This window comes from Lampetra planeri, chromosome 47 (assembly GCF_965212315.1).
Source record: "Lampetra planeri chromosome 47, kcLamPlan1.2.h2, whole genome shotgun sequence".
In the NCBI taxonomy this organism is placed as follows: domain Eukaryota; kingdom Metazoa; phylum Chordata; class Hyperoartia; order Petromyzontiformes; family Petromyzontidae; genus Lampetra; species Lampetra planeri.
Window position 1 is genome coordinate 2,263,924 of NC_136153.1, and position 26,341 is coordinate 2,290,264.

General features: G+C 47.2%; 1 protein-coding gene across 2 annotated transcripts in view; it reads left to right on the plus strand.

Annotated features, from left to right (window-relative positions):
• Positions 1 to 5,134: 5,134 nt before the first annotated feature.
• The window catches only part of LOC144733492 (cubilin-like), an 82,453-nt gene continuing 61,246 nt past the window's right edge, over positions 5,135 to 26,341 (plus strand). For both annotated transcript variants that reach the window (XM_078615418.1, XM_078615419.1), the window contains exons 1-4: positions 5,135 to 5,284; positions 10,749 to 10,820; positions 12,127 to 12,189; positions 14,729 to 15,020. In XM_078615418.1, the coding sequence (XP_078471544.1) occupies positions 10,775 to 10,820; positions 12,127 to 12,189; positions 14,729 to 15,020 (401 nt within the window). In that variant the 5' untranslated portion in view covers positions 5,135 to 5,284; positions 10,749 to 10,774. The remainder of the gene's footprint in view (positions 5,285 to 10,748; positions 10,821 to 12,126; positions 12,190 to 14,728; positions 15,021 to 26,341) is intronic.

Here is a 26,341-nt window from a genome sequence, read left to right on the forward strand (position 1 = left end):
CTCCAAGAAGAATGTCTTTTTACTTGCTGCAGAGCTGGCTGTAGCACTGGTTGGGAGCTTCAAGAATAATGTCTTTTTACTTGCTGCAGAGCTGGCTGCAGCACTGGTTGGGAGCTTCAAGAAGAGTGTCTTTTTACTGTCTCTGCCTCGCTGTGCGCTGCGTTGCACTGCTAGCTGAGTAGTTAACCTCGCGTCCAATAAACCCTCGAAGCCAGGATGAACGTCCGACTCCAAACGTCATTTATTGAATTTAACGAGGTAAAACTGGTAAGAAAACAGTACAGATACAGCATCTGTTAATACCCGGAAACACCAACACAATGAATGAACACCACAGCATCATAACATTGTCTTAGATAACAATATATCCTGGATGGACCAGGCCCCTACATTACCACTGAATAACTATACAAGAGCATAAGCTGCTGTGTTAAATAAAGGCACATCGTGTATTCATCACACTGCACCCCAAATGTACAGTATTACACATAACACTAAATTGTGGATGAGATATTTAATCATCCTTGCTCTCAGGATCGCAATATAGTTACTTGGGTACAAGTTTGACTCGACTTATTCAATGACAAGTAACATTCACCGTAAGGAAAGTTGCAGGCTTCGTTGTTAACTAGGCCTCGTATTTATCATAACAATTTAACAGCATTATAAAGGCATTTACATCATTATAACGGTCATTCTAACATTATAACAGCATTGCCAATATTATAAGAACATAAACGAACTTACAGACAATGCTTCTTAAAGTCCCACAATGGACAATTGCGGCTGGCTTCACTGGGACGAGATGTGTGCCGCCATCTTGAATTATGTGTGTAATGGCCGACGCCCGCGTGGTTGAGCGGGAATCTTAAATCGCAACTTCCTGGTCACGTGACCAAAATTTGCATCAAAAACAGGAAATTCCTGTGCACATACGCCCCCACCCCCCCATCTGCCGTGAGGCAAAACCCCTGCCGTGAGGCAGAACAGCTATGGTAAGTACAACTTCCTTGCTTACGCTAACAACTCAAGTCCATTGTTTACTATTGTTAAACACATTAGTTGACCAACATTACGATAATAATGTTTGTGTGCAGATAATAACTCGCGTTCATTGCTTACTATTATGAAACAAATAAGTTTGCCCATATTACAATCATTATGTTTGTGCCATCCCCTGTACACCTTGGGGCGCAACAGGGATGTCCTCTGGCTCCCACATTATTTTACATATATTTGGACCACGTAATTCGTGAAGCCTTCATTGGCTGTACCGGAAGAATTCCCATCTGGTACAGATACAATGGGAGGTTCATCGATGCCCGGGTGCGGTCAAGGGATGGCTCCCTATTGCTCAACCTAGTTATGTATGCCGATGATCTGCTAATTGCTGCTCACTCGGAGGAGGAATTCGAGGTGCCGCTGCTGAACCTGGAGCTTTCCACCAAGAGGTGAGGCCTTACAATCAGCCCCACCAAAACTAAGCACCTTCCTGGGTATTTTGTACCATCGGACACTCCACCCCCACAACTCCCAATTGGTGATGGGCCAGTTGTTGAGACAGTGGAGAGTTTCCCATACCTTGCCAGTGTGCTAATGACCAGCTCCGGTTTAACATCAGAGGTCTCACTCCGAATCAGTCGAGCCGCATTATCTTTTCATTGGTTGCATAATGCTGTGTGGAAGCTACCTGGTCTATCACTCTGCACGAAGCTTCAGGTCTTCTCGGCCACGGTCATTCCCTCCCTTCTCTACGCTTCTGAAACTTGGACCCCCCTAATGGAACATCTTCACCGGTTACAATCATTTAAGATGGCCTGCCTACGATCCATCCTGGGTTTAACCAGGCTGCATTGTGTGAGGAGCTCACAAATCCTTGAAAGATGTGGACAAAGTCCCATTAGTGAGCTCCTCCGGCAGGCAAGGCTGCGTTGCCTGAATCATGTAGCCCGCATGCCCAGCCACCGCATGCCTAAACAGCTTTTGTTCGCCTGGATCGAGGGGGCTAAATTGGCGCGGTACGGGCTGGAAAAGAGATGGAGTAATGTGGTACAGAAAGATGGGGAGCTGAGTGGACTTGCCGATGACTGGTACCAGCCATGTCAAGATCGGCCTCTGTGGAAGAGGCTCCTGAAGGATGTTACTGGCCAGTTGGAGCAAATCGCTCTCCAACAACAACGGAAGGCCGAGGAGCGACGCTCACAACAACGAGCGGAGTGCCGGGTGACTAAAGCACAGCAAGTTGCCACAGTAGGGGCCACAGGTGGTGCATCAGCCAGTCGTCTCAGTCAGTCCACCTGTGCCATCTGGCTTTGCCCTCTGACCTCCTGCCAGCGGGCGTTCGATACTTCACGTGGCGTCAAGGTGCACATAGCCTGGCACAAGCATTGTGGTAATGTCACCGCCACTTAGTGGTGAATGGCGGTTTTTGTTCAGTCTATGTATGTATGTGTGAGTCGATTTGGGCGTGTAACTATGTGTGTGTGAGAGTCCATTTGTGTGTGTAACTACATGTGTGTCTGCCTTTTTCGCCCGGGCAACGCCGGGTACTTACCGCTAGTACAATAATACGTTAGGCGATGACTATATATATTATATTATTTTAGTGCAACAGTGTGTTGGATTTATAGGAAGACAGTCTCATGGTAACAATAAAAAAAATATATATGTAAAGGTAACAATCCTCACAATCAAGTTATCGCGTGTCTTGCTTTCATGCGTATGTCAGTTAGCAAACGAGCCTGCTGGTGTTCAGGAACAACCAACCAGCAGTAGGGCTGCCATGCAAAATGCTAGCGTGTTATTTTCCCTCCCCATCAACGACAAAACCCTTACAAGAGCGCACGATCTGTATTCACATACGGAAGTGTCGAAACCAGCCCATTAGTGTTGCTCGTGAAATGTTATGACATGTGCATGCACTCATGCGTGCACACACACACTCACTCGCATGTACTCCTACAATACATTGCATTTTCTTCCTGATTGCACAATTTTTTCGAAGCACTGGTTATTACAAAAAAAAACGTTTCGCTCGAGTGATGTCATGTACTCGGCACCCACAGACGTTATCTCCTCGCTCAAAGCCCAACCACGAAGCTCGGCGACACTGCAATTGCAAGGTTTGGGAGTTCACATCCCTGGTTCCGGGTTGACTCGGCGCATCACCTCTCTGGGGTTAATAAAGCGAATACCACTTTGGTGAAAAAAAGTGTAAAGCGTTTGTCCCACGGATAGACTTGCCCTCGGCAGAGGAGTGTGTCATTTCCAGCTTTGACTCGGGACTGTAAACGGGAGATAAACAATGCCTCAATGGTTTTCGGAGCAGGTAAATTACATCGGTCATTCTTCACCGATGACTCTAGCTGGAGCTATGATCCGATGACTTAAGTAATCGGATTATTCTACCGATCATCAGATCGATTATTGGACTCATCTGAGGACAGAGACATTGCGAGGAGAATTTGTTTTTGTTTTTACCACCTGCTCCCAAGTGTGCCGCTGGACGGGAGGTTATGGGTGGAGCATGGGTACGTCATCAGCATCACTATCGACGTCGGCGTAACACATGGTGTGGCTCGTAGGGAGATTCCTGCATTTGGGAAACGAAATATAAACTGAAATATAATCTATATATATCAAAGTCAAAAATTGTCTGTGGGTTTGTTGGTGGGTTTGTGTCTTCGCGCTCTTGCGAACGATTTGCCTCTCCAACGGTGAGATTTACGTAAAACAAATAGCCAGGTACCAAGCCGTAAGCCCCTCGGTGAGCAAGCGCTATTCCTTTTTCATTTTTGTCAACTTTAAATTTGTTTAATTAGCAATTTAGTCCGATTTTTGTGCGCTTATCATTTGTTTTTATCTATTTATGACGCATGCACGACCATACCAACTCACGTGCCTTTGGTGGAGGGGACAGCCCATGCCAAGTCGCACGTCTTCGGTGGGAGTGAGGGGGACATTTTTTTTCGCGTTAAGAATGCTATAAAATACACTAAACGCTCACGTTAATTCTTCACTGTGTGATGTCCCCCCCCCCACCCCGATGCGTGCTGTTATTACTACTATACACTCGCTAGATGCTACCACTATAGGCCGTAGATATTACTGCAGAGCGACCGAGGAGATAGTGGCTAGGGGAGGGGGTCAGGGGTAGCAGCCCAGCCCTAGCCTGCCGAGGTGCCACCTCGGTCGGCTGGACAATTTAGGCGAGGCCGGAGGCTCTGCACGGGACTAGGCCTCACCACGCCACTGTCAGGTGAATACTTTGTGCTATAGAGTTGATAAATACTGCTATAGAGTCAGCATGTACTACTGTAGTGATAGCAGGTACCACCACAGTCGGTATGCACTGCTGTAATCATAGCAGGTACCACCATAGTATGCACTGTTGTAATCATAGCAGGTACCACCACAGGCAGTACGCACTGCTGTTAGATTTTTCAAAGTAGTTTTGAAATATTTTAAGACCCGGGCAACGCCGGGTACTTCCTGCTAGTGTCCTTATAAATCTCAACGTTCATCCTACAGAGTCCCATTACAAAGAAGAAACAAACAAAATATGCCCGTATTGAAACGGCTGTACGCCGTATGGACCTGAAAACTAAATTTCCCTTTACAAAAATACGGGGTAAACCGTGTGGGTCGACAGGTATGCGACCTTGACTATGGATCTACATTGACAGAAATCAGTGTGTGTGTGTACGAGTTAAATCTTTGAATTGTGGAGTGTATTTTTTGCGAACGCATATCAACAATGCAACACATTGCCTTCAACATTTGAGCCATGCGTGAGTTTTCTTTTAAAGGATGACATTTTCAGAATTGATGTTGAAACTTTTTTTTTCGTATTCAAAACTTGTTTGAGTTAATAATAATAAAAAAAAAATCTGTAATTATTAATAACTTCTTAAATAGATCTTTCTCAGTTGTAATCCTTGGAAAGCACAGTATATATAGTTGCACAGTATTTCGTACGCTGTGGTAACAAGAACGGGTTAAATGTTACAGGCCGCTGCTGTTATACTTAATTTTAAAACGAGACAAGACAATACGGACGAACCATCGGGGCAATCAAACACACAACCGGAGAAGACTGGCATCCCGTTGGGTCGAAGTAAAATGAATTGCCAGGAGAGAGAAAAAAACAATCGTAACCAAGAGAAACGAGAAAAACGTGTTTGGTAACCTGCAACATCGAATTTGCGTAAAAGGAAGGCTCGCTCGTATATTAAGGCAGCAGCAGTTCCAGGGTGACGGGTCTGACTGACATTCAACTGGCCTGGTAAGTCGTGTTGTACATATATTTAATATGCATGTGACGTCTCTTTTTTTCCTTAAGTATATGCGCATTGTTTTAATTCACGCAAAAAAATTTAGACTCGGCTTCGTGAACCATTATTGGTCACTCTCAGTGTTAAAAGAAACATGAAATTATGAAGCTTTGCCGTCGAATCTGAAAAATTCGGAAAAACCGAAATTTCTCACCCCATAGCTGTCAACCCATACGGGTTACCCCCTATTCTTGTACAGGGCAATTGCGTTTTCAGGTCCATACGGCATTTAGCAGTTTCAATACGAGCAAAAAAATATATGTTTGTGTTTCTCCCTTGTGATTGGACTTTGTAGGATGAACGTTGAGATTTATAAGGGCACAAGGTGACCAATAATGTAATAAGGTAGGCACTGAAAAGGGGTTGACAGGCTATGTAACATCTGACGATGGCATGTTATTTTGAACGTTTACATTTCACTATTCTAACAGGGGGGATACTGATTAAGGTCACTTTAAATGTCGTGGTGTTGGTCGCCGCTCTACTTGACTCACAACGTTAAAGTTAATTCGTTCATACCCCAGTTGAGAAGTCAACTCGGCTCATCGTCCCTCTGGGATCGATCAACATGTTGACTTAGGCCGATGAGAGCTGCCCTGAGCGTGTTTTAAGCATCTTGATAACTTCACACTTTTGGGCGTGTTTATGCGACACAACTTAAAGCGATATGCCTGTAAGAGATGACTGGACTATTGGTTGCGGATGCACCGAGTGTATGTTTGTATGTATGTTTGTAAGTTGAATTTTCATCGCCCCTTACGTAGCCAACCATGCTTATCGGAGGTGCGGGTGTGACAGTTTGTGTGAAAATTTACTGTGTCGATGCAAACGCTGACGTTGTTTAGAGGCCAAATACTGGAGCAAGCAACTTTCAATAATTCTTTCTGTCTAAAACGAATTTTGTAAATACATACAATTCTTACTGTAAACCTTTTCCCAACAACAAAAACTGTTCAGAACATGCTCTGTGAACAATTTAACCTGAATAAAAATATATTAAATCTACTCTACAACACCTCAAACGTTGATCGAAAATTGAGGTCAGAAATAACTTCCGTGCCATACCCCACTCTCCTTGGTATTGCATTCCCCTTTATCTGTTATCTCTGCATAACATCGTATCAACATCATAACATCGTATTAACATCATATCATCATATCAACATCATAATATCATGACATCAACCCACTGCTGTTGAATGTCGCACTGTTTAATTTTTAGCAAACTCTCACTCAGCAGCATCATTCACATCCAGACGTTTATTTTTAAAGTATTTCTGTCAAATTCTTGTCTTAAACGTAAGGTGTTACTATTTAAACTACGTGCTTGTTTAAAATATATATGTAGTTTTACATTCATGGACCAGATATTGACGGGCATGTGATACACTAATATTTCAAAGTGACACATTTTTCGTACAGTTTATACTCATAACTATCCACGAAAGCTTACTCAGCGATAGCGGCAATGTTTTATTTTATTCGTCTGTGGAACAATGCCAGTTTCATCCTGCCTTTTCTGATGCAGAGCGCTGCATTTTTATTACACGCTTTCACTCCACACGCTTTCACTCCACATGGAGTGAAAGCGTGTGTAATAAAAGGCTAGTAGAATATACTGATGCTAAGACCTACGTGCCAACGTTGCAACAATTCTTTTGCAATTTTCATACATCCCATGGTCAGTTCCCACCAGATCCGTATCGTGTACCTGTAATATAACACCACTTGAATGATAATCATTTCCATCCTTTGTTCACGACTATTGTCACTACCCTGCCTAGTGGAAACTGGTTTTCGTTTTACACGGAAAAGGTTGCTTCAAACCAGATTTGAAACTCACTTTTGTGGACACGAAATACTGGTTTGTTTGAATAGGACATTTGTTTTAAACAACGGAGGACTGGGCACGCAACAACTCACTGAAACATACATCCACATTAGCCAAGGTCATATCATCGAATTTTTTGACCTTCAAATGAAAAAAAACTTTACTTATATCGCACAATTCGTGCAAAGAATTGAATACGAAGTGCTTTACAGGCCTAAATGAAGGGACTGAGGTAATGTAAACAAAAATAAGAATACATCTAAAAAAATACACACATAATGAACTTCTTTGACTAAGGTAGTTTAACATTTCCTGTGGCAATGCTAAGCAATGCTTATTATCCCAGTTCAATTATACTGGAAACATGACAGCTAAATATAGTTGCTTAGTACCCTGAGAAATGTTTGTTTTTTAAGTGCGCTTTACCAATGTAAATTATTTCGATTTAAAGCTTTCGTGACTGCAGGGATTCATCTTCTTGGTTATTTCGGTAAAGTCACGTAGAAGGGAAGTAATACAATAATAAAAATAAAACATAATAAAATAATTCTCACGACGTTTCGGCCACAACGCAAGCAGCCGTCCTCAGGTGAAGAACATGTCTGTCGATAAGACAGAGTCTGAATGACACGTCCTAGGCTTGGATCGTCTATTTAAGCTTAGAGTCGCGGCATCTCTTCAGAAAGGTGAGAGACTCGATTAGCTGAGCCTTCTTATCACGGAGCTTGTTGAAGGATCTCAAAGTTACGTGGAATCCCTCCCCGTAGAGGCGGTTAAATTTCGATTTAAAGCTTTCGTGACTGCAGGGATTCATCTTCTTGGTTCTTTCGGTAAAGTCACGTAGAAGGGAAGTAATAAAATAATAAAAATAAAACATAATAAAATAATTCTCACGACGTTTCGGCTACAACGCAAGCAGCCGTCCTCAGGTGAAGAACATGTCTGTCGATAAGACAGAGTCTGAATGACACGTCCTAGGCTTGGAGCGTCTATTTAAGCTTAGAGTCGCGGCATCTCTTCAGAAAGGTGAGAGACTCGATTAGCTGAGCCTTCTTATCACGGAGCTTGTTGAAGGATCTCAAAGTTACGTGGAATCCCTCCCCGTAGAGGCGGTTAAATTTCGATTTAAAGCTTTCGTGACTGCAGGGATTCATCTTCTTGGTTCTTTCGGTAAAGTCACATAGAAGGGAAGTAATAAAATAATAAAAATAAAACATAATAAAATAATTCTCACGACGTTTCGGCCACAACGCAAGCAAGTGATAAGAAGGCTCAGCTAATCGAGTCTCTCACCTTTCTGAAGAGATGCCGTGACTCTAAGCTTAAATAGACGCTCCAAGCCTAGGACGTGTCATTCAGACTCTGTCTTATCGACAGACATGTTCTTCACCTGAGGACGGCTGCTTGCGTTGTGGCCGAAACGTCGTGAGAATTATTTTATTATGTTTTGTTTTTATTATTGTATTACTTCCCTTCTACGTGACTTTACCGGAAGAACCAAGAAAATGTAAATTATTATCATTATAGTTGTTTAACACAGTTGCGTAAAAACCACACGTTGTACAATGACAGGCAGATTTTGTGTAGATAAGACGGGGTCCTTCCTATCTCAATACAGGTTTAAGCACCGCTTGGAAACCTTACAAAAAATGTGCATTCCAAAAGCAGACGTGACATTCTGGTGGCTCACACCAGGATCGGGTTACTGAACCAGCCACTACTGGTGGCTCGCGTCAGAATCGGGTTACAGAGCCAGCACCTCTGGTGGCTCACACCACGATCGGGTTCCTGAGCCTGCTACTTCTGGTGGCTCGCGCCAATATCGGGTTATTGAGTCAGCCACCTCTGGTGGCTCACACCACGATCAGGTTACTGAGCCAGCCATCTCTGCGATTCTACGTTGATAAACCGCAAATAGGATTTCCCCACCTTGAAAACCTCTCCACGATGACCCCGCTATGACCTTAGGCGGAGTTTGACTTCTACATTTGGGGGGTGGGCAGGGGTTCGCTTTGTCTCTCACATTAGGAATTGCGGGTGCATATAATTGATTTTAAGATTTTTTTATCTTAATCGTAAGCTCGTGAAAATACATTAATAAAGGTGTCTAGTTTTGGAGGGGCGTTACCCCGTGCCCCGCCTGCAAACTCTGCACATGCCAAAGACTCTTGTTATCTCCAAGGGAGCTGGAGTGTCTATGTAAACTCCTATTACACCAAACCTCTTATTATCATTATCCAGGAATGTCCAGTTTTTTTCCCATCCTGCATTGTGGAATGGCTTCCTATTACAGTAATACCCCAATGTACGTCTCTCCCCACTTTTAACGTCATACGTCGTCACTTTATGATTAACACCACCACCCGATTAGCGTCGCCTCAACCCACACACTAACGTCACTGACGGCACCGTCTGTCCTTTCTCGTTATCCGTCGCCTCCCAGGCTTGAACCTCTACCACCCACGACTACTACATAAATCCCTTAGATTTTACGTCGTTTCGATATTCGTCGTCGTGCCTTTCTGGAGTGCATCTCCCCGGCATATACCGGGGTTTATTACTCTATCTAAATAGTTTTTTTTTCGCAGATGAGTGGAGGCACGTGGCAAATTCTTCCGACTATGTATGATTATCCTCAATCTCTTTTTGCGGATAAGTGGAATACATTTGCGGATAACATCACCGATAATAAATTAAGCGACGTTCATCTTCCACACCATCGTGGTATAGGGAGTTTGATTGTACTTGTATGTGTTGTAGGTTTTGCTCTCAATCCATTCTACGTGTACTGAAGGTAGAAATGTTACATGCGCATCGCTGGACTCAGCACAATGGTACAAATCGTGTCGAATGCAGTGAAACATATCCTTGCCTCACCGATAAAGAAGACCCTTCCTTCCATGGGATTGGCTCTGCGTGTAATCTGCATACATTCCAGAGCTCTGAGAATGAAAGTATCACTGTCAATTTTGAAATTGCAGACGCGGGTGGGAAACTGCAACCTGATACGATTTTCACCTGAGGTCACTTAGAGGGATTTAAGAGGTAGTGCTATATTATCTGCTTCTGTGGGATATTCTCCAATGCAAGGGGTCGCGCTGCTCTGCCAGAGGACTGATGGGTTCTTCACGTCATGACTTGATGCCGACGGTAATACTATCAGGATAACATGGAGGAATATTACAAAATAAACAGTTGTCCCTCCTACAAAAAATGCACAGTTGTACAATTGTACCGATATTCATGAAAATTTCATGCTGGTCCCTATAATGGTAATGTAGAATTACAGCTACTGTGGACTGCCCAACAGGCCTCAGCACCTCATTGCTTACTTTATCAGGGAGACAAACGAATTTCGCGTGATTTATTTTCCATGAAAACCATTGTTGTTTAGCTCTAACGTTGTGACAAATAAAACATACCCTCCCGCTGTTTGCAATCGCATTTTATTTTATTTGTTTACAAAGTCAGATAAGGCTCACGACCTACAGACTGGATTTTGAAGAAGAAAATAAGTTTTAAGTTATTTTTGTATTATTATTAAAACGTGTCCTAATTTATTAACACGTGCTCATCTTTTTCAGTAAAACAGAGTAAAACCGATCAAGATATGGGGTTCCTTGGAAGCCTCCTTGTGGTGGCTCTTCTATGTCAAGGTAAGCTAACAGATGATAACTCCACCATGGATGGCAATCACCCCGACTCTTACAACCGAATACCTGGGGTTCCCTCGGTTAACGATATTAACTGGTTCCACGAAAACCATCGTTGAACTGAAATTATCATTTAATCGAATCTAGGAAATGCATGTTAAAGGTGCTTCATTTATTCCAAGACAATCTGAAGTTGACCTTTTTCACCCTAAAAACAGTTTAGAATGTTCAAACAGACAAATTTAATAAATAAAAGTGAAATTAAAATTTTAAAGCATTAATATGAACGTATATATATATAATGAATAAGTGTAACTTAAAACGGTGCATGGGAAAAACATTATCCACAAATTTATTCAATTGGAATTATGGGTGGCAAACATCGCTCCGTCCTTGTGCAAAAAACTCGGTAGGAACCTCCTGAAATAAGGTCACGAGACTCAGCCTTTCGTGGGCAAACACGCGTAATAATGATAATAATACTATTGTAGTAGTAGGAGGCAACACGTATTTATTTAACAATAACGTGAACACACGGGGTCCCTAACATGAAGGGGTAATAGCCCTTTCTACCCGACGACCTGAGGAGGTATAGCCTCCGAGCTAACATGCCCTCGTCACTGGGACCACCTAATCTTAGCCCTCTGGATAACGGGACCTAGGGGAGGCTGACCCGACCCAGCCAAGGTCCTCGGGTCTTGACCACTGACCCACTCAGACCCGGCCCTGATAAGGATGCCGGGTCCGGGGATCTTCAGGGTCCTAGTCTTCAGGCGAGCTCTTCGGTCTTCAGCTTGATGCTGACTGCCAGAGCCGCTCTGGGGTCCGGCTTTTATGGGGCTCCCAGGATCACTCCGCCCCTGGCCTAGATTGTTGCGCAATCCCCCAGCGCCCATTGGGGGCCTGGGGTGTTCACCTCCGGTTCCTAACCGCCCCCCAGATTGCCTGACTTGCCAGTCCTACTTGGTACAGACCAGACCCGCTATTGCCCCCTGTTGGGCCCTGACCGTAGTGGTGACGGTGCATTACGCCTGACAATTACCCACCACACTATTATTATTATTTTCAGACGGAGTTTGACTTCTATATTTGGCGGGGGGGGGGGGTTCGCTTTGTCCCTCACATTCGGAATCGCGAGTGCATATAATCAATTAATTTGTAATCTTTATTGTAATCTACTGAAAATAAATTTATAAAAGTGTCCAGTTTGGGGCATTGCCTTTTCCTCCCACGATAATTGTGGTTAGTATTTGTAAGCGCGGCAGTGATGTGCGTTTCTGTGTTTATTGTTTTGTTTGTTTTTTTCTAGTATACAAGACATCAGCTACAATCAGCACAACCATAACACCACCATCACGACCTGGATCATCTGGTAAACTGAAGCAAGATTAACAATGTGAATTACATTTCAAAAATGGCAGAATGTACATGCATAATGTTGTAAGTGTAGTGACTGATTCAGAGGCACTCTGTTTATTAACAGCCTTAATAGTTCACATTTAGTAACTACAGCTCCCAGTCAGGACAGCTGGCAGACTGCCTTACTGACGATGCCGAAATGGTGAAGACGAAGACAGTGACGAAGACTCCAGCAGCACGACGGGATCCCACTCCAAACGACAGCCCCGAGCTTCTGCTCGGGCCCCCCCCCCCCCCTTCTTTTATCCTACCAGCGTGGCTTTGCTTCGCCCCAGCCATGCCCCCTTTATAGAACCTACCAGCAGGTTCCCAAGCTTCCTCCACATGCCCCTTCTGTAACCTTTCCCCTACATCACTCTCCCTGGTCTATCACGTGACTTGCTGTCAATCAGGGCTGCTATAACTGCAGATCCCTTTCCTGCCAGCAACAAGCGCTATGCTGCTAAGTGACCGATTCTATGTCACTACACATGAATAATGTACATAAATTATGTATGTTGATTAAATTTGAATGACCCAACCAAGAATAGAGATATTCATTGTAATGATGACATCACATTCACCCCCTCTATTTAAGACCGAAAAGGAGGATGATTTCCCAACAATTCTGGCTGTCGCCTGATGAGGCTGGTTGCTGTAATTACCAGCAAGACGTCGTACTCGAATTATAAATGTTGTGGGTTTACTCTCCAACACACCGGTGTGCTAAACTAGTAACTAATTGGAATGTTTTGTTTGCGTGACAAATGTTACTAATTGGCTGTGTCGCGTGGTGGCGGGTTTAACGGCACGTTTATTTTTACGCAATCTATCCCAAAAAGATCTAAATTATGGATACATTTCTTACACAATACAGTGAAACTCGTCTGATCCAAGTCTTCTAAACCCCGACTGATAAACATTCGAGGTGCCCCCCACGGTCTGCTAAAACTAAATTCCACAGCGCCAAGACTCATGTTAGGGGAAAATGTTTTGCCGTGAGCGTGATGAGTTGCAATGGCGAGATGTTCCTCGTTTGCGACACGAAGCCGCCATCGCGCGAGTAGCTGAGACAATGGCTTACCACTGCATCACCTCTCCACCCAGATGTCACAACACGGTACGAGAAGGCGCACCTCAACTTGTGACCTCACCGCTGGGCGGCGCGCGGGGGGGGGAGATGTTAGCTACCTCACCTGGTATCCAGGAGGTCGTGGGTTCGATCCCGACCCTGACGCCTGCTGTATATTTGGAGTTTGCGTGTCTCTCTCGCCGTGGTGGTGTGGATTTTTCTCCGGGTCCTCCGGGTTTTCCCTCCACATTTAGAGACATGCGTTTAGAGTATTTGGCTGCTATATATGTGCACGTGATAAGCCACTTGGTTGACCTATATCATTTGTGATGGCCAGTTCGCTTCTGAAAAAGAGCTATACAGCTCCGTGGGCCTTTCCTTGTCAAATACAACTTTTTTTTAAAGTTTTGTTTAGTAGCAATGAAACGATACCGTAAGTACAGGTATCCCGCGATTTATGAAAGGGATGTGTTCTTCAGAAAACACACTTAAAATTTTAAATGGTTTTTCCCATTAATAAAAAAAAATATATGTGTTTCTTACGCATGTCAAAATATAGACCTATATCACTTTAGACAATACAAAAATTGTACGGCGGTTGAACTTACGACTCGATCTGAACAGGTTTGTTTGTATCTTTGAAAGTTCCTCAGTCGAATGTTCATAAGTAGAGGATTCCCTGTTATTTAAATCTAAACATTAGGGGACATGTTTTGGACAATCAATTTAACGCTACTCCTAACCTACAAATATATCACTTCGCAATGAAAAGATTTTAAAAAATAAAGAACATAAATACGAAAACGATTGAATAATAATTAATTTTTTAAAATAATTTACCTTTTGAGGGAACTCACCAAAAGCTCCTGCTGCGTTGTGGACCCCGTGACTTTGTCACGGGTGGATGATACCGCAGCCTCCCGGGTGGCTTCTTGTTCGATAATCTCACGGCGCCCTTGGCCGGAGTGAAATTTCGTAACAACGTGGAAAATTCGATTTCGTTAATCGAAAAGCGTCCGTAATATTTAAATCGCCTGAAAGCGAAATATTATAAAGCGAACGTTCGTAAATCGATGGATACCTGTGTCATCTCGAATACACCTGCATCAGCTTCACAAGGCTTCACATAGGGGACACATGCCTCTATCTGGCTTGAAGTTTGTCAATACTATTTATTTTCTTTTTGGTTACTTTACCAACCTTGCAATAACGGAATATCTCGGTCAGGATATTCCGTTAGCAATTATTAAGTCTTTATTAATGAACGGCAAGTGCAACCACAAGTGACAAAGCCTTCCAGAAGGCTGCACCTCCACAGTGCAGTCTAACATGGCGCGGAATGTACATTCCCTCACAATGTACACCTCAAGCGTTTAATTTCATAATCTGCGGGCAAGTTAACTCTCCACAAACCCTTTTACCCCACCGCCGTCTTAATCAGATATGCCTGGCCACAACCTGACGTTCGCTACCACGACCTACCCCGGATTGAATTACACCATGAGCGGCATGTGGCGGCCTTCGTTCAACACGACGGCGTCTCCGTTCAACATGATAACGTCTCCGTTCAACAAGACGGCGTCTCCGTTCAACATGACGGCGTCTCCGAGCAGCTGCGGCCAAGCCCTGAACGTGTCGATCGGCCAGTTCATGTACTCCTACAACATAGCGGAAACGTGCAGCTGGGAAATCTCAGTGCCGCAAGGAATGGTGGTGACCATCAACTTCCAAATGTAAGTCTTTTTTGTTGTTATGGTTGATAACATCGTAAATATCTCCTCTTTAGTATGGGTAGACATTATTCTTTGGTTCTGTCGGTAAAGTCACGTATAAAGATAAAATAATAAATTAAATACTAGCATACGACGTTTCGATTGCAACACAAGCAATCATCATCAGGTATAAATTAAATAGAAACACAAATCTAGTATACTTAGAAATGTAATGTAATACAACAGAGAGTCGGATAACATAACAGTCAACACCCTATCTGGTTGATTACGTTCTTCCTGAGAATGCTATGTATCTCTGTGATATCTGTCTGCTTATATGTCTGTCTATGTTTCTGGTTCTGTGTTTAATCTCTCTCTCAAATTTAGCATTCTCAGGAAGAACGTAATCAACCAGATAGGGTGTTGACAGTTATGTTATCCGACTCTCTGTTGTATTACATTACATTTCTAAGTATACTAGATTTGTGTTTCTATTTAATTTATACCTGATAATGATTGCTTGTGTTGCAATCGAAACGTCGTATGCTAGTATTTAATTTAATTTATTATTTTATCTTTATACGTGACTTTACCGAAAGAACCAAAGAATAATTCCTGCAGTCACGAAAGCTCCAAATTAAGTATGGGTAGACAGTTCGGGCAAATACTGGTTGCAAGTGTAAGACAACTTACATTTGTCAACGTGCTAAAGTAGGTGCAGGCGTTTTCTTGCCAGCATTTCTTTAGTCGGTGAAGGCGGAGCTATGGTGTGAGATGGGCGTGAGCTGTGCGCTGCTGTTCGTGTTTTTCATTGTTATTAAAGCATTTGTTACCAGACCATCCTGGGTGCGATCATCATACACACCACAAAAATGTATAAGGTGCCAAATTAGGAATTAGACTCGACAAGTAACGAATAAGAGTAGTGTGGCGCAGAGGGAGAGATAGCACAGCTCTGCCATCTGCCTGGTCACATAAGTCGACATTTTTCACATTCATTCCATTTCTGGTGATGTTTGTTTGCTCCTAGGTTGTTCAAAGTTTTGATCCGCTGAGTCCTTAATTTTTCTTATTTGTTTAGGAGGTTACGCACAATACAATTCTCACTGATGAGTTGTTTTTCTTACATTTAAACTTCAATATAGGCCACGTAAATACTTTAGATCACTTTAGGTTTGTGGCAGAGATTTAAGATAATTGTAATCAGCATACAATTGTTGCGTGGTAAATGATGACGCTGAGCCAGGTCTTCAAGGGCTTGCACTGGTTTATTAACAAAAAAAAGTAGTTAACCACCAGGGATAGGTGTCCTACACTCGGTCCTTCCCTTGGACCCTTAGCTCTCTCTACTGCTAGCCTACTGGCTGTCTCTTCGCCTTCCGTAACTAAAGCGAGTTTCTACATACTTCTTGAGCTCTACCCCTGGCTGTCTCTTCAGCTCCCCTCAACCGCTCTCCATCCCAGACTCCCCCAACGACCCGGCTTTTGTAACGAGGCCCCCCTTAAGTACCCCCAGGTTACATGACGTCATCGCGTCTCACAGCGCAAATGACGTCACGTCCCCATATTACTTCTCTACATTACCCCCCCCCCCTCACGTGAAAAAAGAAATCAGCCGACTCGGCTCTGAATGATACGAAAGCGGAGCCCTGTTAACCCGAAGAGGAGACAACAACGGATAACAAAAACATTAGGGCAGCACGACAATAAGGAAGGCCATCATCACGTGGAGCAACGGACCAAATATGACGGTGACGGCTGGAGGCTGATGACAACGGTCCCAATAGCCATCATCGGAACCGAGCGCCCCTTGAACGCATGTGAGTTGCAGGTCCGCTCCCACATGCGTCATCGGTCATAGGGACAGGCAACGCGCCAGCTGGCGACTGGCTCGACATCGGGGCCTCCACAGGAAGAGGCGTCACCTCAGGAGCTACTAGTGGGGGCTCTGTAGGCACACACACAGGGTGGACATTGTGCTCAACATTAAGACCCTTAGGCCCAGTGCGTCGGACACATCAATCACCGGCCACTCAGGAAGTGGGGATGAATCAAGGAGGCTAGGTGGTACATATCTTTTCAGGCGCGATGGGTGTACGATCCAGTGCCGGGGACCGAAATGAATGCAAATACATTGTGGGCGTCGCACCTCCACGACCTCAACAGGGCCCTGCCAAGGGCGGTGCAATTTAGGGAACGTGCCAACAGGTACTTGGGGGCAGTAGAGCCACGCTTTCTGCCCCTTTTCCCACGGAAAACCGGAGGCCTGATGTTTCGGCAGGTGCTCGTTAGCCGCCTGCCGGCTGGCCGAATTGTCCACAGCCGCCTGCCGTGCCTCGCGCAGCCGGTCGAGCGTGGCCTTCATTGGAGCAGCCATTGCGGACCCATTCTTCGAGGATCCCAGGTCCATCTGTACCTGAATCGGGGGTTCCGGATTTCGGCCATACATTTTGTAGAAGGGTGAGAATCCCATTGAGGCATGAGGGGCCAGCCTGTACGCAGACAGGACCCCTAGAATGAACAGGTCCCAGTCCGACTGGGACGTGCTCACCTGGTGGAAAAGCATAGACGTGAGGGTGCGGTTTAACCATTCAACCATCCCATCGGACTGAGGGTGATAGGGCGATGTATGAATTTTCTTGGTGCCAAGGAGGTCACAGACCTCCTTAAGCAGTTGTGAAGAAAAATTTCGGCCCTGGTCCGTTAATAGTTGTTCTGACGCACCCTTGTCCAACACGTAACCCTGCACAAAGGCCTCGGTGATGGACGAGGTCCACTGGTCTGGCAAGGGCCATGCCATAGGCCAGCGCGTGAGGTACTCGACCACAACTAAGAGATATTTGTGTCCCCGTTGGGATGTCAGAAAGGGGCCCAAAATGTCAAGTGCCACGAGCTCATTTACACGAGCAACCCGGATGGACTGCAGCAGGGCCTGATCATGGCCAACCGGGGCCTTCCGCCGTGCACAATCGTGGCAACCTTTCAAAAACAGTGCCACATCACTCTCCGCACCTGGCCAGTAGTAGTCCCGTTTAAGGGTCAACAAGGTCTTTTTACAACCAAGGTGCATAAGTCTCTCGTGAATGACACGAGTCAATTTTCCTCGCAGGCCAGTGGGTACAACCATGCAATAGCGATCCAATTTGGTATCCCAACACATGAGGAGGCCGTCATGCACAGCGACAACCAGGCCCATCGACGGAGCTGAGCCCCGGGCGTTTAGCCCAACACGGCGTCGTAACCGCAGCAGAGAGGAATCCTCCATCTGCAAGTTGGACCAGACCTCTCAGGTGAGACCCAGGCCAAAGTCCATAGGCAAAGCCATACCCGGAGGAGGTCCGCTTCGGCCAATGCAACCAACTGGGCCACGGTGTCAACCGGGGTCCTGCAGCAACTGGAACCCAGGGTACATGCGCACCCGCCCTCCGTAGGCAGTCTGGACAGGCCATCAGCGTTACCATGCTGTGCCCCCTTCCTGTGGATGACATCGAAGGAATATTCCTGCAGCACCTCAAGTCAGCGGGACAGCTAACCTGAGTGCTGATCTATCCGCAGGGCATATTGCAGGGGCGCATGGTCAGTTCGAACGATAAACCGCCTGCCATACAAATAGGACCTATACAGCTGTACAAAAAGCACAATGGCCAGCAGCTCACTTCGGGTCACACAAAACCACTGCTCAGTGGGGGACAACACGCGACTGCCGTATGCGACGACCCTTTCCACCCCGTCGACCATCTGAGCCAGGACAGCCCCAATGCCCGAGTCAATGGCGTCAGTGTCGAGGATGAAGAGCTTAGAAAAGTCAGGGTACTCCAAGGGTGGCGCATCCACCAAGGATGCGCGAAGCGCAACAAAGGCCGCTTCCTCCTCTATGCCCCAACTAAATTTTCGTCCCTTTGCGGATAGTGCGTGCAGTGGCTTCGCTATAGTCGCAAAATCGCACACAAAGCAACGATAGTACGAGGCGAAACTGACGAAGCTGCGCACCTCGGTGACAGATGTGGGAGTCGGCCATGACCGGACACAAGCTGTCTTCTCCAGATCTGTGGCGACTCCTGATGCACTAACAATGTGGCCCAAATATTTCACCGATGGTTGCAACAAATGACACTTCTGCAGTTTGAATTTCAAGCCCGCAGCACGTACTTTGATGAACACAGCCTCAAGACACTGCAAGTGCTCATCAAACGTATGGCTGAAAACAATAACGTCGTCCAAGTAAATCAAACAAGATTCCCACTGCAGCTCCGCCAAGACCATCTCCATGAGACATTGGAAGGTGGCCAGGGCCGAATGGAGGCCCATAGGAAGCTGATTGAATTGGAACAGCCCCTGGCGTATGCGGAACACTTTGGTCTAGAGGCCCCGTCCAGTGGCAATTGCCAGAAGCCCGAGAGCAAATCTAAGGTGGAAAAGAACCGCGCACCCGAGAGGACGTCGAGAGAATCATCCATGCGGGGCAATGGATATGCATCAGCCACCGAAATTTTGTTTAACTTCCGAAAATCGACGCAGAACCAGAGACTCCCATCCCGTTACTTGACTAGCACAATGGGGGCACCCCAGGGGCTAGTGCAGGGGTGGGCAAACTTTTTCACTCGTGGGCCACAATGGGTTCTAAAATTTGACAGAGGGGCCAGGCCAGGAACAGATGGATGGAGTGTTTGTGTGAACTAATATAAATGATATGTAAAAATCATTACATGAAAGGATTTGGCCTTTAACAGGTAGCAAAGCATTTATTTGCAAGGAAATTTAACAAATTGCACGAACATGAACAATACAAAAACATGTCGTAACGTGACTGATGAAACATCATGAAAACATCTGAGACCTGCGCCCAAACCACTTACCTCACTTGAACTTCTTTATTATCTACATTAACAGGTTAGAGCAGCCACGCAGGCTGTGTAATAGAAATTTGGCTCCAACCTCGCTGCATCAACAGATCATCACTTTCAGTTTCAGTGGGAACAGTGTTGTTGATCTCCCATTTTTGCCATTGCATCCAAGTCTGGAGTTATTTTAGTTGTGGCAATTCTCAGGATAGATCTGAGGTGCTGATCCGTTAACTTTGATCTGTGACATGCTTTGTTGGCGTTCATGACGCTGAATGTCTGCTCGCACACATAAGTCGAGCCAAACAAAGTCAGTATCTTCTGTGCAGTCCTCCGGAGGTTTGGAAACGTGGCTCTGTTAAGTGAAGCATAAGTCATTCAGTTTAACAGAGTTGAACTTCTCCTTTAGGACGGAGTCAGATGAAGATCTATCAGTTCCAACTGCAGCTCCTGTGGTGCTGTTTCAGGATCTTGTGACAGGGAACAGGACACCAGCTGAAGTGACTGTTCAATGTTTTCAAAATCAGAAAACCTACGGCAGAATTCTCCCTGCAGGTCCTCAAGCGATTTGCTGTATTTTTTTGCGTTTCGCGGTGCCTATTCCTGCATGGCAAGTGTGAGGAAATGAGCGAAAGATTTGTTCGCATAATCATTCATAATCAACGTTTTTGGGTTTAGATCGCGTTATTTATAAATGTGTCGTAACCCTCCACCACCCGACACGGCCAATCAGTAAAAAAGTGTCACGTTGACAAAAGACAAATAGTTCACTGCTTTAGCTCACCGGTGTGTTGAAGCGTGAAACCACAACATTTACAATTTGAGTACCATCTTTCGCCGGTAATTGCGATTTAAATGTTTTTATTAACTTCTCAGCGGGTACAAGGAAAACCAAAGAGAGTACTGAAAACCACTCCTTCCCGGGCGCCCCGGTTGGCCCCTTCGAGTCTCCATCACATCCGCGGGCTCCACCCACATACAATGCAACAAAAAAGCTCGCCGCCATAACGCACACTGCCCCGTTCCCCTTATTCACATTCATCACCACCATTCACCCATGCGCTGCTCCATCACATCGCCTTCCCCCGATCGAACACGTACATTCCTCGCCCACACGATTTAGCAGGCCGGCTAAAATGTGCGTGGCCATCCTTCACTATCCCTTCCCTATACCCGCCGGTCCCCTCGCTACCCCACCCCGGGTAGGGGCCACTTCCACTTCACACCTGCGGCCTTGTATCCCAGCCTAACCCGGTCTACTTCCATCACCCTTTCTAGCAACCTCCTCGCCCAGTAGCACACCTCCAGCGGTGATATAGGGGACCCATCCAACTCTTTTCTGCGAGCTCCCCACAAGGCCTCCTTTGTCGCGCCTATTATGGCCCACGTTCGATCTCTGTCATCTCCCCGCACCTCCCTTAAGACTCCCCACATAATGTCCCAACTTATCACCTGCGACAAGTAAAACCAGGACAACAGCGGACTGCTCAGTCTCCACACTTCCTGTGTGAAGGGACACCTCACCATAACGTGCACCGCGTCCTCATCTGTGTTGCAGCCCCTCGGGCATTTGGGCGAACGTGCCATTCGGCGAGAAAACATGAAGCCCCTCGTCTCCAATCTATCCCACACCGCCAACCAGGACAGATCTCTCTGTTCTTTTGTGAGCGCCGTTGATGAAGTGTTCCTCCACACTTGACGGTACATAGTCCTCTTCGCACCCATCACCCCCTCGCAGGCCTCCCCTTCGTTTACTTTGGCCAATACCTCCTTGGAGTTCCACGGTCCCCCTCTCTGACTCAAATTGTACTCTTTTATGTAGTCACCCACCGCCGCATTCAGCCATCCTTGTGGCCAGGCCAAGGGCGTGCCCGCCGGTAATTGGGTCATCCCAAGCCCCCTCAGGAGCCACATCAGGTGATACCTTAAATAACAAGCGGCCTTCCCCTGGGGCTCTTTGGAAAAGAATAACCTCAAAGTGTTGCACACAAAAATTGAGGACAGCACACGTGCAATATTTGGGGCACCCCCCGTTCTCGATGCGTTTACACATCACCACCCTCTTCACTCTATCCATCCCGCCTCCCCAAATTAATTTAAACAACAGCGATTCCAGGATTCTTGCCTCCCTCCTACCTGGCGGGTACACATATGCGAGGTAGTTGAGTGTTGGTAAAACCACCACCCTCATTACCAGAATCCTCCCTTCCATCATGAGCCGTCTCCCGGCCCACTTGCCTAACTGTCCCTTTACCTGCTTTATCCTCCTGTCCCAGTTTCGTTCTGCCGACCTCTCTCGGCAAAAGGACACTCCCAAGACCTTGACTTCCTCCGTCTTTATCCCCAACTCAGGCGGCCGGCCCTCAAATAGTCTCGGGTCCCCGAAGGCCATCAATTCGCTCTTCCTCGCGTTCACCTTCAAGCCGGAGGCCAGGCCGAAGCGGTTTGTCTCCTTCATGGCCCCCCACACTGATGCCACGTCCCTACAGAGCACGACTACGTCATCCATATATAGCGCCACCTTCCCCTGTTCCTTATTCCCGGGGATGGTCACTCCCTTAATCTCCTCATTGTTTCTCATTGCCTGTGCAAGGGGTTCCATACACATTACAAATAGAACCGCAGACATCGGGCACCCCTGTCTCACCCCTGACTCTACTGGAATTGTCCCCGAGAGCTCCCCATTTATCAGTAGTCTGGTCTTGAGCCCTTGGTGAAGACGCCTCACCCAATCGACCAAGGGTCCCCTCACTCCTATTTTTTCCAACACTGCGAACATATACTCGTGCGAGAGGCAGTCGAAAGCCTTCTCAAGATCCAGGCTAAGAAGCCCTAGGGGGCATCCCCTCTCTCCTTCTACCTCTATTGCCTCCCTTAATAAAATCAGGGAGTCCGAAATCCTTCTTCCTGGCACCGCACACGTCTGGTCGGGTTCGACTACTCCCTCCACCACCTTCCCCAGGCGCGTCGCAGCTATTTTTGCCATAATCTTGTAGTCCGAGTTCAGGAGCGTAACTGGACGCCAGTTTCCCAACTCTCTCCGGTCCCCCTTCTTATACATCAGTATGATGAGCCCCTCACACATTTCTTCTGGCACCAGTCCGCCCTCCAGCATTTCCCTATACATCTGCAGCATGTCCCCTTTCATTAAATCCCAGAATGTAATATAGAATTCTGCTGGAATTCCATCCAGTCCTGGCGTCCTATTCTTATTCTGCCTCCTCACTGCCTCCTCCACTTCCTCCATCTGGATCCTCCCTCCCAGTACCCCTGGGTTCTTAACCTCATGTCTTAGCTCCCCTAGTAGTGCCTCCCTTATTCCCTTATCCGTTCCCTTCCTCCCATACAACTCCCCATAGTACTCCTCCGCTATCTCTATCATACCCTCTGTCGTTGCCTGCCTGCCTCTGACCGGACTCACCAATTCCCTATATGTGTTGTCTCCTGCCTTGCATTTCTTAAAGAAGAAACTCGTACATTTCTCTCCCTGTTCCGTTGCCCTGACCCTTGCACTGTATGCCATTTGTTTGACTCTTTTCTCCAATACCGAGGATAACCTTCCCTTCAATCTCCGTATATCCTCACCCACCGGGAATCCCAGCTCAAGTAACCTGTGCTTCTTCTCGATTCTAGCGTTCCACAGCTGCAGTTCCCTGTTTACACTCCTCCTTCTACTATGTGTCTGGAAGAGGGCCTTTATCCGGCCCTTCACCATGCTCCACCACTACACCCTCGTGGCAAAGCATTCCTGCAGGGTCGTCTAGTCTTCGTACTTCCTTACAAAGTCTTCCACAACCCTTCTGTCTTCCAACAGGCTCACATTCATTTTCCAGGTTCCCTTCCCCATCTTCAGGCCACCTGGAATACCGAACTTTGCCTTCACCAAATTGTGATCTGACAAGGGGAAGGGTTCCAGGTCTGCTCCATCCACCTTCACATTGGCAGACACAAAGATGAAATCTATTCGTGATTGCCTTCTACCGCCCTTATCCGACCACGTGTATCCCGGTCTCACCGGGTGTACCTTTCTGAAGGTGTCAGTCATTTTAAAATCCTCTATCAGCTCCTTCAACTTCCTAGAGGAAGGGTCGAGCCTCCTCCTCCCAGCCACCGATAATAGGTCTGCCAGGCACAACGGGCAGTTAAAATCACCCCCCATTATGACTTGCCGTCTCGTCACAAGCAGGGTCGCTACATTATTCCATAGGTCCACTCTTTCTGTGCACGTCGTGGGGGCGTACACATTTATTAGTCTCAGGTCTGCCTCTCCATAAGACACGTCCACATAATGGAGGCGGCCCGGGATCACCTCTTGGGACCCGACTATCTGTATACCCCTCCTGCCTAGGAGGGTAACCACCCCCGTGCATCGATTTTCATTACTCCCGGACCAAAAGTAGTAGCCATCCCAGCTCTCCAACAGCCCCTCCCGGCCCAGGGTGTATGGTAGGTGGCATTCCTGGAGGAAGACCACATCCCACTTGGTAGCCTGTAGCAGTTGTATTATTGCTCCTCTCCTCCCCTTTCCCTTCAAGCTCCTCACATTTACGGACGCCACGGAAAGTTCCATGTTGGGATGTGTCTCAGTCCGAAGTGGCCTTCTCCGCTCGCCCTCCGTAACCGTCTTCATTCGCCAGTTCCCGCAATTTAATTTTGCCCCTTGTTCTCAAGGGTTTCCCCCTGCGCCGGCTCTCCACCCTTTCCTCCATCTCCTCCCTCGAGGCCTCTGCGTCCGGCGAGGAGTCCGAGGATTCCGTGCTGCCTGAAGGGGCGCCTCTTTTTGGGGCTCTCCGTATCCTCCTTTTCCTTCCGATTGTTCCCTCCCATGTCTCGCTACCGCCTTCCTCCTGCTGTCGTTCCCTTTTTCCTTCATCCTCCTCCACCGCCTCCGCCCAGTCTTCCACAGTCGTCTCGGAGATGCTGCCCATGCCGTCGCTCCCCTCCCCCGCCAGCCCCTCTTTCTGCTCGCTCGATGTCGATTCTGCTCTTTTTGCATGCCTCTCCCCTTCTCCCCCTCCGTCCGTTGCTGGTGGCTGCTGCTCAGCCGCCTCTCCACGTCCTTCCCTCACCAGTTCCTTATCCAGGTCCAGTTTGGTCCCACCCCCTTCCTCATCCCTCGCTCCTCCTACTCTATACGCCCTAACCTTGTTGGCGTACGACTCCGGACAATTCTTGTACAGATGTTCTCGGCTACCACAGAGGTTACATTGTGCCGGAACACTGCATTCTTCTACCTCGTGGTCCAGTGCCTTGCATCTATAGCAGACTTTTGTCTTGCACACTGCGGCCAGGTGACCGCTGCCCCCACACCTCCTACACAGTTTAGGTTGTCCGGCATACACAACATATCCCCGGTTGCCTCCTATGTTCAGGGCACTCGGGATGTGTCTCAAGGTCCCTCCCTCTGTTTTCAGCCGCACCCTCCATTGTCTTGCCCCTGTCCATATCCCCACTGAGTCCCTCACCTTTTTACAGCCCGACAGTACCGAGCAGTGCTGTCTTAGCCAGACCTCCACGTCGTGGTCATGTAGGGCTTCATTGTATAGGAAAATAGTCACCACCGTCGTGTCCAGCTCTGATAACAGTTGTAGCTTCATTGATATCAATGGCTTCTCCTCCGCCTTTTCCTCGGAGCGGGTCATAAATCTTTGTAGCAGTGGGCTTGAGTTGAAGCTAACAAACGCCCTCCCTCCCGGCAGAGTTATCAAACAGTACAAGTCTGTCGGCTCTATTTGTAGCAAGCCCATCATTATTGACCGTACAAAGGTTGCTCGGTCGATGGTCACTTCTGCTACCTCGTCCTTCATCATTACTCTGACGCAATTATGTCGTTTGACATGAGGTGGTGTCAGACTCACCCCTGCCCCGCCTCGCCATTTCCCGTCTCGTTCCCGGGGCCTCCCAGCTCCCACCGGTCCAGCGTCCACTGTCGCGTTCTCCCTCCGGGCCTCCCCCTGCCCCAGGGTTGCTGGCGTCTCCCTGGCTTCGTTCCCCACCCTTCGCTCGGGGGCGCCCGCCTCTCTGCTTCCGGACGCCATACCTTTTTCTCCTCGGCCTCCCTCACCCACTCCATCAGCTCCCACCCTCCCATCCAGTTCCTCCATCCTCTCCTTCTGCCGTGCCTCCGCCACATTCCCCTCCTTCCGTCTCCGTGCCTCCTCCACGCATCCCCCTGCTGCCAGCGGGTCAGTCTGGTTGCCCCAGTCCCCTCCGGCAGCACAGGTGGTGTCGGTGGCCCTCTGCTTTCGCCACGTCTTCTTCTTGTCTCCTGCAGTCACCGTCTGGCCGACTCTGTCGTCCCTGGCTCCCTCAGCAGTGCAGGTGGCATTCATTTCTCTTGGCGCTCTCCCTGCTTCCTTTTCATCTGCTGCGAGCATAAGCTGGGCGGCACGGTCATCCCGGTTTCCTTCAGCAACTCGGGTGGCCCTCGTGGTCCTTGACTCTCGCCGTTTCCCCTCTTCGTCTGTTGCGATTTCCGTCTCCATTCTCCAGCAGTCCCCG